General features: G+C 38.2%; 1 protein-coding gene across 7 annotated transcripts in view; it reads right to left on the reverse strand.

Moving 5' to 3' along the window:
- arhgef10lb (Rho guanine nucleotide exchange factor (GEF) 10-like b) overlaps positions 1-15,662 on the reverse strand; it is a 50,892-nt gene that overhangs the window by 2,653 nt on the left and 32,577 nt on the right. For all 7 annotated transcript variants that reach the window (XM_067446328.1, XM_067446326.1, XM_067446327.1 and 4 more), the window contains 5 exons: positions 6,749-6,835; positions 4,868-5,082; positions 4,561-4,718; positions 1,972-2,114; positions 458-629 (listed from right to left, as the gene is read on the reverse strand). In XM_067446328.1, the coding sequence (XP_067302429.1) occupies positions 458-629; positions 1,972-2,114; positions 4,561-4,718; positions 4,868-5,082; positions 6,749-6,835 (775 nt within the window). The remainder of the gene's footprint in view (positions 1-457; positions 630-1,971; positions 2,115-4,560; positions 4,719-4,867; positions 5,083-6,748; positions 6,836-15,662) is intronic.

The raw sequence follows: 15,662 nt of genomic DNA on the forward strand, positions 1-15,662 counted from the left end.
TTTAAACTTATTATAAGAATGTCTAATCTGATCTGTCATTTGATCCCTTTTGGAGATTTTTTCATCTTTTCTTGGCGTCTTTATGCACATTAATAAAAAAATGTATCTGGGGTACCCAAACTTTTGATCCCCTGTGTGTGTGTGTGTGTGTGTGTGTGTGTGTGTGTGTGTGTGTGTGTGTGTGTGTGTGTGTGTGTGTGTGTGTGTGTGTGTGTGTGTGTGTGTGTGTGTGTGTGTGTGTGTGTGTGTGTGTGTGTGTGTGTGTGTGTGTGTGTGTGTGTGTGTGTGTGTGTGTGTGTGATTTTTTTTTTTCAAATTTGGCTACCAACTCATGGGCATTTTTATACATTTTTGTTAATCTTGACACCTGACCCTTGTTCCCCCTTTCAGGGCCTGTGTGCCAAAACATCATCCTACTGAAATTATATCCTGCACCATAATCACATCTTGTACTTGCCAGGGCTCAAATATGCAGAGGGTGTTGAAATGTTGATCTCTTGGAGGTGTTCCAATGTTTCTGTGTGAAACAGACGTAGGGATGATCCCTCTGAAAACGCCATCCACACCCCTCCTCCAGCGCGCACCATGTGGGTCACACTAACCATAGGGTCTGGATGTACTTCAAAACTCTGGAAATCATAAAAAATACAAAATGATGAAAAATCATAAAAAAGAGAGAGGCACTCGAAAGCGGGTATAATTCACAGTATTCAGAGTATATACACTGTGCATATTCCAGAACTGTTAAGGCAAACCATAAAAGCTTAAGTTAGTAAACAATCCATTTAAATAAATGCCAAAGAGCACTACAGATATTGAGTAATAACACTAAGAGGCCATTTTAATATGAAATATTTAGAATCTTATCATTTTCTAATATACTCAGGGTTTTTTCAACAAAAGATAAAAATACATATTTATAAATATTATTACTATTAAACCATATTTGTTAGACATTGGTTTGATCATTTTGTACACATAATATTTAATTGCAAGCTCCACTAAACCATACTGATTATTTTTATTTTATATTTTTATTTATTGTTTTATATATAATTTATTCTTATTTACTGCTGGTTATTGTTATTTATTGCTGGTTTTATGGTTTATACAGCAGTTATTTGTGCAATAGAAGTGGTCTCTTTAGCTGTTCAATATGATATAGGATATACCTGTCTACCTGTTCTGCTCTTCTGTATGGACTGTTTATGTGAGACACATGCGATTTATTTCTTTACTTATTGTGTGATTCGAAAATGCAGCATACACAAAGTCCAAGAAAAAAAATCCCTAAGGAGGCAATAAAGTATATTGTATTGTGTTTTTTTTTGTAGCCATATAATTGCAATGTATGCCAGTACTTCCTGCACCTTGCCTCTGTCTTACAAGAGATACATTCTGACAGATGTTTCCTCCATAGGTGCAAACAACTATTGACTTGCAAATGTGAACATGTGGCATGTCCATATGCGTATCCACATCTTATCTTCCGGTTAAACTGAACTTCCAACTTCCAAAACTGAATTTAATCCTGATATTAAGCATCAGGAAGGCAGAGGGAGGGTGCACTCCTTGCGGCAAAATAGAGAGGTTGGCTCAGCTGTCAGAAGTGATCAAAGGCTTGCACCCTAACATGCTGTTGGGCTTCTACAGGGAGGATACCTTTTATGTGTGGCTTAAGATGCTCTCTCATAATGCATCTAGCATGTGAAGCCATCTTAACAGAGAAATGAAATGTAAAACTTTGAAATAAAATAGCAATTTCAATTCAAGCTTTCTAAAAACCAACCTTTGTTACAGAACAGCTCTCAAGCTTTGATGGGTAAAGTGACATTTCGCTCTTTTGACTCTTTTTTCGTTTGCACTGCAACTTCATGTGAAGGTGGTGGAATCACATTCAACACATTTTAATTTCACTAACACATTCCTCTGAGGAGAAGGATCTAATGTTTATCACATGTGAGTGCCTACCTGAGTCCTGAGAGGGGAGCCCTCAATCACAGAGACCTGGTTGGCACAGCTGGCCCACACATACTCATCTATTCTGAGGAGTTTGAGGATGGGCGCATATCCAATAACCACATGTCTGCAGGAATCTGGATCCCACAACCCCTCTGTAACCACAAAATGCATGCTGGATTTAGAGCTGCTACTGGAAATGTTTACACATCTTTGACCATACAGGAGTAGATTAAGAGAGTTTAAAAATATCAAGCATATTAACTACAGTTGCAGGAAAAAATATGTGAACCTTTCACCAAGAGTTCTAAACAAACTGGACCCCACTAGCTTTCATTTTATGAACAAAACTATTTTTTTTTTCTAAGTATCTTCTTTTGTTTTTCACTGAAGAAAGAAAGTCATACAAGTTCGGAATGAGATGAGGGTAAATGTCAAAATTTAAGTTGTTAAATGAACTATCCCTTTAACATTCCTATTTGTTAATTAAAGTCAACTAACATAACCCTAACTACATAACTACTTTGCAAGGTGCAGATTTTGTATAAATTCGTACAAAGCAATTCATGAAGATACACCCATCAATGGGGGGTGCTTGGTACAAAATATATGCAAAAAAGATGTACAAATGAGCCACCAATTCGCCAAGACGTAAAAAATGAGAGTGTGGTGGCTAATCTGAAATCCTAACATTTAGAGCCTGGGCATGGAGGTGTATACAGGGCATCCGGAAAGTATTCACAGCGCTTTACTTTTTGCACATTTTGTTATGTTACAGCCTTATTCTAAAATGGATGCAAACAGTGCATGTCAGAGCACAAACCAAGCCATGATGTCCAAGGAAATGTCTGTAGACTTCCGAGACACGATTGTACCGGCACAGATGTGGGGAAGTGTACAAACACATTTCTGCAGCATTGAATGAGCACAGTGACCTCCATCATCCATAAATAGAAGAAGTTTGGAACCACCAGGATTCTTCCTAGAGCCAACCACCCGGCCAAACTGAGCAATCGGGGGAGAAGGGCCTTAGTCAGGGAGGTGACCAAGAACCCGATGGTCACTCTGACCGTGTTTCTGGAGAGAGGAGAAACTTCCAGAAGAACAACCATCTCTGCAGTACTTCATTACTCATGCCTGTATGTTAGAGTGGCCAGACGGAAGCCAATCCCCAGTAAAAGGCCACCAGGAGTTAGCTTAAAGGCACCTAAAGGACTCTCAGACCACGAGAAATAAAATTATCTGGTCTGATGAAAAAGATTGAACGTTTTGCCCTGAATGGCAAGCGTCATGTCTGGAGGAAACAAGGCAAAGCTTATCACCTGGCCAATACCATCCGTACAGTGAAGCATGGTGGTGGCAGCATCATGTTGTGGGGATGTTTTTCAACAGCAGGAACTGGGAGACTAGTCACGATTGAGGAATAGATAAATTTAGCAATGTACAGAGACATCATTGATAAAAACCTGCTCAGGACCTCAGACTGGGGCAAAGATTCACGACCCTAAGCACCCTAAGGTCCTGCAAAGACGAATGGGAGAAACTGGCCAAAAATAGGTGTGCAAAGCTTGTAGCATCATACTCGAAAAGCCTTGAGGCTGTAATTGGAGTCAAAGATGTTTCAACAAAGTACAAAGTACTTTACGAAAGTACTGTATATTGAATGTTTTTATCAAAAGAGCACCTGGACTTTTTGCCAGCCCTACTTGCAAAATATTCCATGGATAGATGAAGCTAAAGGTGTTTGAAAGTAGTAAGCAGCTCTTTAGGAAAAACTGGGATGGAGGGACATCATGGGGCTTTGCAGCCTCAGGATCTGCACAGCTTACTATCATTGACAGAAAAAAATCACTTCCCAAGTATATTTCATTTTGCAGGAGGATGTTAGGCCAACTGGAATTTCAGAAATCAAGAGATTTAACAAGACAACCATTTAAAGCGCAGGACTAAATCAACACCATCTGATATGGCTCTGTCCTGTCCTGAAAGATGCATTGACATGATGTCAAGTGAGTGATTCACACCAGATTCATCCCAATAATATTATTGAACTGAAATGATTTTGTACAGAGGAAACACCTTTTACCACCCTGCCATCTACATTTTTACATGGTGTTCTAAATAAGAACATACAAATGCATCATAGTTTGTGTGTTATTTGTTTAAGAAGATTGTGTTGGCCTTTTTTAAAGATTAGATGGAATTTAAGGGAAAAATTAATTCAGAAATCCAAGAGTTCACATATTGTTTCCTGCAACTGTAAATCCAAAGTAAATGAAAAAAATAAATGAAATGTATAAAATGTAACATTGAAGAATCAAATAATTAAAGGGATAGTTCACCTCAAAATTTACTTGATGTCATTATTTACTCACCCTCATGTCTTTTCAATCCTGTTTGACTTTATTTCCTCTGCGGAACACAAAAGAAGATATTCTGAAGAATGTTGGTTACCAAACAATTTTGGTGAACATTCACTTCCATATCTTCTTTTATGTTGCTCAGAACAGAAAAACAAAGTCATACAGTTTTGGAATAACATGAGACTGAATCCCTTTAATTTTTATTTACACTGAAAATTAGACTGTGAAATTATTCTACCTTCACTCTTTCTATTGTAAACGGCAACTTTTCCATTACTTAGTCCAGCGAAAAGAAAGTTGGCAGAGTGTTTCAGGCACAGAACCGGGCAGCCCTCAGGGTTACAGAATGTTAGCAGACATTGAGCAGAGGTGTCAACACTTCCATAAACCAGGATGCTTAAGAGACACACATACACACAAACACAAAATTACATGCTTTTCCCAGCGGGAAAAAGTACATTAATTCTGACTTTCTGCATAAAATTAGCAATGCAATGACTCAAATTATCCCAGACCAAGACAGGTACGTATCCAAAAAGACTCACTTGCCATCCAATAATCCTACACAGATGGTGTTGCCGATCTTGGAAAGAACTTCAGTGGTCTGTGTCTCCAGTTCTTCATCAGTGCTGGGCTCTGGGATATACTCCAGACAAAGCACCGGGGAACCTAGAGAGAAACTCTTAACGGAGCGTGGGGTGGGTCGGTTAAGGGAGAAAATCTCCACCTGCCCATGGGAGTCGTCACCCCCACTAGCCACCTGTGCAGTCGAAGAGACAACAAAAAGAAAACAAACATGAGAAGGAGGGCATCCAGTGCCTGAACTCACTGACATGGCCCTCTGAGAGGCTGCAGGCAAAAAAGATGGAAGAAAAAAAATGTGGAAGCACAGCCACGAGATAAATGATTTATAGAATGTCTTTTGATGTGGAATACTTGATGTTTGTTTCTAGAGTTGCCTTTCGAGAAACTTTTAATCCTGCTTCCCTCTTTCTTTTAAATGTCGATCAAACTATTCCAGCATTTTTTTTTTGACAAACTCACGCTACTGTCACTTACTACAGGTGGGTAAGCTCTGAAAAATATCACATAAAAGTACATTTCCATGTAAGGGATGTAATTCATTTTGATTTGAGAACTGGTTTATGGCCTTGAAACTTTATATTGGAAATTATAAGGGACTTTTCACTGTTTGCCCTTATCTTAAGTGACTCCTTCTGTATGTTACATTGTTATGATGAATGAGTCATTGAATCATTTATTCAACTGATTTGTTCAGGAACCAAACAAGTGACTGTGGACCTCTCCCAATACTTGCGGTCTTTTCACTTGACCACTAGTCTACTTACATATGACCTGTTTTGGCCCAAGTGTTCAAGTGGGCATGAAAAAAACAATTATTCATAAAACTTTTAAATCCAAATGGGACACACTTACAACATAGTGAAGTAAAATGCAAGTTTGTTAACTTAAATGTTATTTGCACATTTTCAGCCCAATACTTTATACTTTAAAATAAACTTCTAAATGTCTGTTCAGTTTCAAAGATTTTACAAAAAAAACAAAAAAAAACTGTAAAGTGTAACGAGTATTTAGAACAAAGACACTGTTCCTTATGTGATATTTATAAAATATGTTAAATGTGCCATAATACTTAAAATGCTAAAGGTTCAAACCCTGCAAGGAATGATCCATGTGTTATTTCCATTGTGCTTTTGAGCAAGTATACTGTAAGTGAATAAAAACTACATATGCAAAAAAACTACTTTAGTTAAGTGTGATGGAACTGGAGGTCTGTGAAATTTGCATATTTTTAGTAAGTTTAAATAAGGATCTTAGGAAGCTCTCTCTTGTATCGTCCAGATGACAGCCTTGGTCAGAGGTAGACTATACAAATGTTTGTGGGTGTTTTGTTTTTCCTCATGTGCATAAGAGGTGAGAGACCCCCGAATTAATCATCTGAGATGTGGGGGAGTGCGGGGCACAACCGAACGCTTTCTGACTTTCTCAGTTTGTGTAAACTCACTTGGGATTTAGAGTATTTCTTTTTCCCTCACATTCATTTCCCACATGTCTAGTACAATTATGTGGTTTGACAACAAAAAAATCACTAAATCATAGTTAAAAACATAATAATAATGAATAATTTCTGAACAATAACTTAAATAAATGTTCAGTGATATCTTCTAAAGATTTTGTAAAAAAAAAAAAAAGAAAATCTCTAAATAATGTTGATATGGCAACTAGTAAATACACTAAGTTTCGTCATCCTGGCATGTGGAGAGTGATAAACCATGCGTGTTACAACTAACCCCGCATTATGTTGTGCCCCGCTCTCCCCTGCAGAGAGTATGATATCCCCACACCAGTGGGGAGACTGATTTATAAAGAAGAAATATGTTCTCGTTGTGAAAAAATGTACCTACCCAGAGGTAGCCCTGAGGCAAGGATGTGCTGGCAGCAGAAAAACCAAGAAGAGCACAGTGGACCGGGTTATATAGGGCAGCCTGCAGCTGCAAAAAACAAGATACAGAGATCACTTTTTTACAAAATTAGCATTAAAACAATTCCATTTCAATACTAAAAGACTGTTTTGTTTAAATTGCTCTGTATAGAAATAAATAATACAAACACACAAAAACATATTTATATCTATATAGATCTTAAACAAGATCTTGTATTGACAATACAAGAGCTAATCACTCAATAAAGTCAGCTCTAGCTCATCTCAAAGACTTTCAAATAATTTAAGGTCTGGAGGTGACCATTGTTGTGTTAAAATGATTCTCCATGCTCCCTCTCAACCATTCTTTCACAATTTTAGCCTGATCTTGAAACTTGACATTGTCTAGCATACCTCTGACAGCCGGAAAGTAGTTATTTTAGTCTATAAAGTTTAAATATGGATATTTTTCTTACACAAATGCACCACTTTGCTTCAGAAGGCCTTTATTAACCCCCTGGAGCCGTGTGGAGCAATTATATTATGGATATATGCACTTTTATGGACTAGCCAACTCAATGCCATTATAAAGCTGGGAAGAGCCATGAGTTTTTTAATATGACTCTGATTGTACTTCTCTGAAAGAAGAATGTCATGTAGCTACACCTAGGATGACTTTAGGTTGAGTAAATCATGGGCTAATTTTCATTTCTGGTTGAACTATCCCTTTATACAGTATATAAGGTGTGCCTGCACTTTTATTCCTAATATTAACCATATCAGCAAAATGTTGTGTCTATCAACACAAAAGGCAGGATATTATTCTGTTTACCCTCAAAGTAAATATCTTGAGGCCTGATTTCATGAAGGCAAGCATTAAGAGTTTTGACAACAGTAATATTTGATATTAATCAAAATGGCATCGTGTCACTCACAGACCTTAAGCTTGTGCTCAGAGATAGCCAGTAATCCAGACAAATTAGATCATTTTTTGTCATTCAAGTATCTGTACGTGTGTACCTATTTTTTTTGACACAACTGTTTGGGGATGTTACCAAGATGGCCGCCAAGTGAACCTAAAAGTGCCTTTTAGAAATATTCAGCTTTTTATATACAAGTCCTTCTCAAAAAATTAGCATATGTGATAAAAGTTCATTATTTTCCATAATGTAATGATAAAAATTAAACTTTCATATATTTTAGATTCATTGCACACCAATTGAAATATTTCAGGTCTTTTATTGTTTTAATACTGATGATTTTGGCATACAGCTCATGAAAACCTTAAAATATCAAAACATTAGCATATCACGAAAAGGTTCTCTAAACGAGCTATTAACCTAATCATCTGAATCAACTAATTAACTCTAAACACCTGCAAAAGATTCCTGAGGCTCTTAAACACTCCCAGCCTGATTCATTACTCAAAACCGCAATCATGGGTAAGACTGCCAACCTGACTGCTGTCCAGAAGGCCATCATTGACACCCTCAAGCGAGAGGGTAAGACACAGAAAGACATTTCTGAACGAATAGGCTGTTCCCAGAGTGCTGTATCAAGGCACCTCAGTGGGAAGTCTGTGGGAACGAAAAAGTGCGGCAAAAAACGCTGCACAACGAGAAGAGGTGACCGGACCCTGAGGAAGATTGTGGAGAAGCACCGATTCCAGACCTTGGGGGACCTGCGGAAGCAGTGGACTGAGTCTGGAGTAGAAACATCCAGAGCCACCGTGCACAAGCGTGTGCAGGAAATGGGCTACAGGTGCCGCATTCCCAAGGTCAAGCCACCTTTGGGCTACAGAGAAGCAGCACTGGACTGTTGCTCAGCAGTCAAAAGTACTTTTTTCGGTTGAAAGCAAATTTTGCATGTCATTCGGAAATCAAGGTGCCAGCGTCTGGAGGAAGACTGGGGAGAAGGAAATGCCAAAAGGCCTGAAGTCCAGTGTCAAGTACCCACAGTCAGTGATGGTCTGGGGTGCCATGTCAGCTGCTGGTGTTGGTCCACTGTGTTTTATCAAGGGCAGGGTCAATGCAGCTGGCTATCAGGAGATTTTGGAGCACTTCATGCTTCCATCTGCTGAAAAGCTTTATGGAGATGAAGATTTCGTTTTTCAGCACGACCTGGCACCTGCTCACAGTGCCAAAACCACTGGTAAATGGTTTACTGACCATGGTATTACTGTGCTCAATTGGCCTGCCAACTCTCCTGACCTGAACCCCATAGAGAATCTGTGGGATATTGTGAAGAGAAAGTTGAGAGACGCAAGACCCAACACTCTGGATGAGCTGAAGGCCGCTATCGAAGCATCCTGGGCCTCCATAACACCTCAGCAGTGCCACAGGCTGATTGCCTCCATGCCACGCCGCATTGAAGCAGTCATTTCTGCAAAAGGATTCCCGACCAAGTATTGAGTTCATAACTGAACATAATTATTTGAAGGTTGACTTTTTTTGTATTAAAAACACTTTTTTTCTTTTATTGGTCGGATGAAATATGCTAACTTTTGAGAACATTTTGTGTTTTCATGAGCTGTATGCCAAAATCATCATTATTAAAACAATAAAAGACCTGAAATTTTTCAGTTGGTGGGCAATGAATCTAAAATATATGAAAGTTTAATGTTTTTCATTTTATATATATATATGTCCCTTTAACTGTGTTGAATGCACATTTTGTTTAAAAACATGATCATTAGAGAACTGAAACAGTGGGATCAAAGAAAGACTGTTTTTTGCATGTTCAAAAAGCCAACTCAGAACCAAAGGATTATCTAAACAAGAGGACAGAATTATACTTGTATAATTTTTGGGGGGTTTGAAGGCTTTAAATGGGCATGATAAATATGATCTTTCAATTTCCCTTAGTTTCATAAAGTGATATGAAAGGGATTTCAGATTTTTACAATTAATTTAATTTAATTTTGGGATAGCAAGCCTATGCTTTTTAGAAACGTTGATGTCCACGTTTTGGCAGCTGTGGCAACTCTGATGCGTGCTGAGTTACTGCATATATAAAAGGACTGGTGACCACAACCAGCACTTGGCTTGGAAAGAGAAGGAAAATAAGTTAATTGAGTGTGAGGTGTTTTGGCTCATATTAGAGAGACATAAGGTTATTAAACACCCATTGCCATTCACATATAATTTATGCACTAGCCAGACAAGCTATTATTCCAGGTTTAATCATCAACGGCCCATATGTCTAGTGACAAACACAGCCATGCCAAACCTGTGTTATTCTTAATTAAGAGTACACTGCTCACTACATCAAAACAGCACAACACAGATCAATCAGCACTTATTGCAGTAACTCATTTGATTATAATAGCTCCTTGTAATTATAGCTCATGAGAATTATACAACAAAGGTTAAGGTTTTTTTTCATAATGGTATACAATCATTTATTGTCATGTCATGTCAAAATCCTTCTAGCAAGGTGGTGTACCCAATTGGCCAAATACAGACAAATGTAAAAAAAAAAAAAAAATGTTTAATAATATTTATATTAATAATAAATAAAATAAATATGCTAATTATTGACCAGGATATCATAGTCACAATCATATTAGTTTAGTTTCATGTTACATTAGGTTTCATCATTTTCTGCCTTCGTCATTCATTTGATGTCACAGACACTAATTATGCTCAGCTGTGTACCCATCAATCACTATCATTATCACATATACAGGTGCTGGTCATATAATTACAATATCATCAAAAAGTTGAATTATTTCACTAATTCCATTCAAAAAGTGAAACTATATTATATTCATTCATTACACACAGACTGATATATTTCAAATAGTTGGGGATTCTTTTGCCTGAATTACTGAAGCAATGTGGCGTGGCATGCAGTCGATCGGTCTGTGGCACTGCTCAGGTGCTCAGGGTTGCTCTAATAGGGGCCTTCAGCTCTTCTGCATTGTTGGGTCTGGTATATCGCATCTTCCTCTTCAGAATACCCCATATATTTGCTAAGAACAGGGATACAATGACTTAAACCATCCTTAAACCAGGTACTGGTTGCTTTGGCACTGTGCGCAGGTGTCAAGTTCTGTTGGAAAATGAAATCTGCATCTCCATAAAGTTGGTCAGCAGCAGGAAGCATGAAGAGCTCTAAAACTTCCTGGTATACAGCTGCATTGACCTTAGACCTCAGAAAACACAGTGGACCAACACCAGCAGATGACATGGCTCCCCAAACCATCACTGACTGTGGAAACTTTACACTGGACCTCAAGCAATGTGGATTGTGTGCCTCTCTTCTTCCAGACTCTGGGACCCTGATTTCCAAAAGCAAAATTTACTTTCATAAGAGAACATAACTTTGGATCACTCAGCAGTCCTTTTTGTCTTCACCCCAGGCGACATGCTTCTGATGCTGTCTGTTGTTCAAGAGTGGCTTGACACAAGGAATGCGACAGCTGAAACCCATGTCTTGCATATGTCTGTGGTAGTGGTTCTTGAAGCGCTGACTCCAGGTGCAGTCCACTCTTTGTGAATCTCCCACATTTTTGAATGGGTTTTGTTTCACAATCCTCTCCAGGGTGCAGTTATCCCTATTGCTTGTACACTTTTTTCTACCAGATCTTATCCTTCCCTTCGTCTCTCTATTAATGTGCTTGGACACAGAGCTCTGTGAACAGCCAGCCTCTTTTGCAATGACCTTCTGTCCTCCTTGTGCAAGGTGTCCATTCGCTTATTAGAGTGTGGCACCAGGTGTCTTCAATATTAAACCTTTTCAAAATATTCTAATTTTCTGAAATACGGAATTTGGGATTTTCCTAATCATCAAAATTAAAAAAGAAATAAACATTTGAAATGTATCAGTCTGTGTTTTATGAATGAATATAATATAAAAGTTCCACATTTTGAATGGAATTAGTAAAATAATTCAACTTTTTGATGATATTCTAATTATATGACCAGCACTATGAATATTGATGCTATTCCCAAAGTGTGCGCACATGAAGCCACCTCTCAACAGCCTAAACAGTCAAATACACACACACACACACACACACAAGCACCTGTATATGTTCAGTTCTGTTTCAGTTCAGTGTCAGGAGTTAAGTGTGTGTTGCTCAGCCTGTCATCTTGCTCAACTCCATTCATCTTCATTGTCTGTTGCCCAGAACCACCCATGACAATCATTCGCTTCATTCATATTATATATTTTCACAGGTACTCAGCAGTTTCACTAAAGGGCCAGCAAGCAGTTTTATTTGTAATGTAATGAGAACCCATTACATTTTCATGACACATTAGCCTATAGCACAGCATTTCCATTGTAAGAGGATGACCTGTTTAGATAAAACAGTCTTTATTGTGTTTGAGGAGGATCTTGCGTGGGAATCGCAGGCTGCCGCTGTCCCTCTCCTGCTGTGAGCCTGATGCTCAGCACTCTTGATGTGCAAAACTTGCTGCAAACTTGATCTTCCTGGATATGCATAGTGGGAATGGAGCCCCTTTTCATCTTAAGCAATCTACTGGGGCCAAGTTTTATTCACATTTTCTTCTCCATTGAAAGACAGGCAGAATATTTAATATGTACATGAATTAGCCCACTGGAATTATTTATACAAGGTTCTGTGTCAGGCTTGTCGTTTTCCTTCAAAATGTGCTAAAAATGTTGTGCTGCTGTATCTTACTGTAGTATTTTACAAAAGCATCTCTTAAAGCAATAGACTCCTAATGACCGGATGACAGATTTGTATTGTCCCCGTTCCAGCTTATATCTCAGAGCTCATCGTTACTTTTCTTTTCTGATAATATGGGGGTGGATATGGGTTATACGAGAAGACAGAGTTACGACACAGCCACATTTGTCTCATGGGTGTTCATCCTGAACACAGACTACACTTCACATCATATAAGCATCCGCTTGTCTATTCCTGCACCTTCTCTAGCAGCCACAGATCTGCCTTGCTTTAATCTGCAGTCACAAAGGTATCCCCCCATTCTTTTTACTATCAAACATTTCCAACAAAAAAAGTTTTTCACAAGTTATAGAAGTAATACTTAAGTACTTCTTCAGATCTATTCTGTCACATAAATTAGTGTCCACAAATATAAAAACAGATGCTTATTCGGGCTCTAGAACTCCTCTTGTGATAAAGAGAAGAAATTTCACTTTCATTTTGCTTTGGACTTTTCTGGGGTACAGTTTAATTGGCTTGCTCAAAGCTTTTCTTGTCACGCACTGGGCGAAAACCGTGTAAGCAAGGCGTCAGTGTTTGTTAGTGTGGTCCAGATGACAGTGATAGTAGATGGTGTAGCAGTCTGGAACCAATGGATCGTGCGCCACACCTGGGTCTTTGACAAAAGAACTTGCCAGGTTTCTCACCCTTAACCAAAAAAATATTTTAAAAACTTTGACACGTCACTAGAGATCAGCTTCCTGCATAAATAATGAGGAAGAAGCAAACTACAATTCCTTTGCTGTTCAGCCTACTGAAGTTAATGAAAAATATATAATAATAATAATATATTTGAAGTTAAACCGGCCAAAGTGTGTGTTAATTGCTGTTTACGAGTGTCATGACAACAATCAACAGCAAACTACTTGTGTTTCTATGGTAACCTAGAGCTCATGCACTCAGATTCAAGCAGCTTTACATAGCTTGTTTGTGGTAAGGGCAAAAAAAAGGGTTTTTAGGAGCAAATTGTAAACGGCAGTGAAAATTGAAAACTATATATATAAAAATGACTGGACTAAAACATCCTTTTATTGAAACTGGTGCTCCACTTTTGCTGCAGAGACCTTTTATGTTGTATGTCTGTATAATTCACACAGTTAGTTAAGTAATGAAGAAACATTGATGAATGAGAAAGCAAAGAGTGGAATGCACTTGATATTTCTTTAAAAAAATGCATTACAAAGTGCAATAAGCCGCAAAAGAGAATTGACGGGAAGCTCTCTGTGGCCTTGCTCCGGACAAGCAAACGGTCAAATTCCAAAACGGTCAAATTCACACAGAAATACCAAAATGCCCACCTTGGTGAGTAGTCACATCAACATAAGCACTGTGTGCTGTTCTGTACTCTCTCACACACAGGCGCACACACACACACACACACGCCCGCACAAAATTTAAGTCAGCATGAAATGAAAATTCACTATTTTAAAAATGCATGTTATAGATTTAATTGTGAACAATCCATCTCCATGCATTTTTAACCTGTTTAATCGATATCTGGTGAAAATGACAGACTTCTTTCTGCTGATGTATGCAGGACCACTTTTGAGCACAACGGCCACAACCAATGCATAGAAGCAAGTCTCTGCCCTGTATTGTTTTATTTTAGCTGAAATGCAGGCTGAATGCAAATGTTCATACAAAAAGTGAAGCCTTAGCTTGTGGGAGACAGTCTGATTTGATCACAGACCAAAATACTAGGGACTATATTTAGTCCTTAATCTAAAGTCTTTGCCAGCAATGAACAATGGGTCCTAAGGCTGCAACCATATGACTTCAAAGTAGTACACATGCAAGGCAAAAAATACATCTACCGTCAAGAAACATCAAAAACATCAGGTGCAGGATCAGATGAGTATGTGAGATTTGTAGCTGTAAGAAAGACACCCTAAGCAGACAGAAGACGCATCCGCCACACATCCAGACTTGATAGCGGCATGGAAAGCAATCATTCAAGAATCATTGCATCACTTCTTGAAACTAGTATAGTAAAGCCTTTTCAGCGGCAGCAAATGAGCTGTGAAGCATTTGTTATTTTGCTTCCTATGGAACACATTTGCTATAGGACATTAGAAATGACATTTGAGCCACACAAAAATAATAATTTCATAGTTGTCAGAATCCATATTTTGTTGACAACGAGAAGACGTGGCCATAAATTATACTGATGAGTGTTGGTAATATACATTGTGCTATATTACATTTGTGCCATTGCAGGTTATCTTTTCTACTTTACAAAAAGAAAATGTACAGAATACTCTTTAAAAAAGTAACGTAGCTGGAAATGATTTCTAGAAATGGTTATGTCCATATAGGGAGGTAGGAATTTATCTTATTTATTTTTGAACGATTTGTGTGGATCCTGTTTTTATGTCTGTGTGCTTCTATGTTGCTCTTGCTCCTCCTACTGTCTGCTTGACAGGCTCATGAGTGCCACCTGAATCCTGTTCCTGCTCATTAAGTGGAGTACGAAGGAGCCCAGAGAATTCCCATCCAGTGAGAGAGACTGAGGTCTGTCTGTCTGTCTGTCTGTCTGTCTGTCTGTCTGTCTGTCTGTCTGTCTGTCTGTCTGTCTATCTATCTATCTATCTATCTGTGACAGAGAGAGAGAGAGAGAGAGAGAGAGAGAGAGAGAGAGAGAGAGAGAGAAATATATCTAATATTTTAGATCAATCTGACCCGTTACATAGGCTTCAGCTAACTTTGTTTTACCTGAGCTGTGTAACATTAGTGTCTCAATAATGTTTGTATTTGAGCCGTGCAGAAGTTTTGTGAACATCAGATCATCTATTCTGCTGCTTTAATTTTCTCACTATTCTAAATCTGTTATGTGGAATAATCATTTCCTTCTTTTTTTGTAGGGAGGGGGATGCCTTTGTTTTTAAGAATCATTATTTTCTCCTGTGTTTAAATAGAAAGGGAGTTAGGGAATTGTCTCTATTTTCATTTGGTATGCAAGTTATCCCTTAAAAACATTAGTAAGAATGTACTTTTGTGTTTTGTCCTGAAGCCATTTTGTTAATTCCCACTAACTGTTAGATACATCTTTGAAACTGGTATCATTGATCATTTTGTATCTGCCCTGAAACCTGGATATAGCAATTCTCTCAATCTCTCAATCTCAGAAGAACTTGCAAAAACAATGTTGACAGCACTACAGAAATCAACAAGCCACTCATTGAGAATGAAAATTGAGATA

The sequence above is a fragment of the Pseudorasbora parva genome, chromosome 6 (genome assembly GCF_024679245.1).
Source record: "Pseudorasbora parva isolate DD20220531a chromosome 6, ASM2467924v1, whole genome shotgun sequence".
NCBI classification, from domain to species: domain Eukaryota; kingdom Metazoa; phylum Chordata; class Actinopteri; order Cypriniformes; family Gobionidae; genus Pseudorasbora; species Pseudorasbora parva.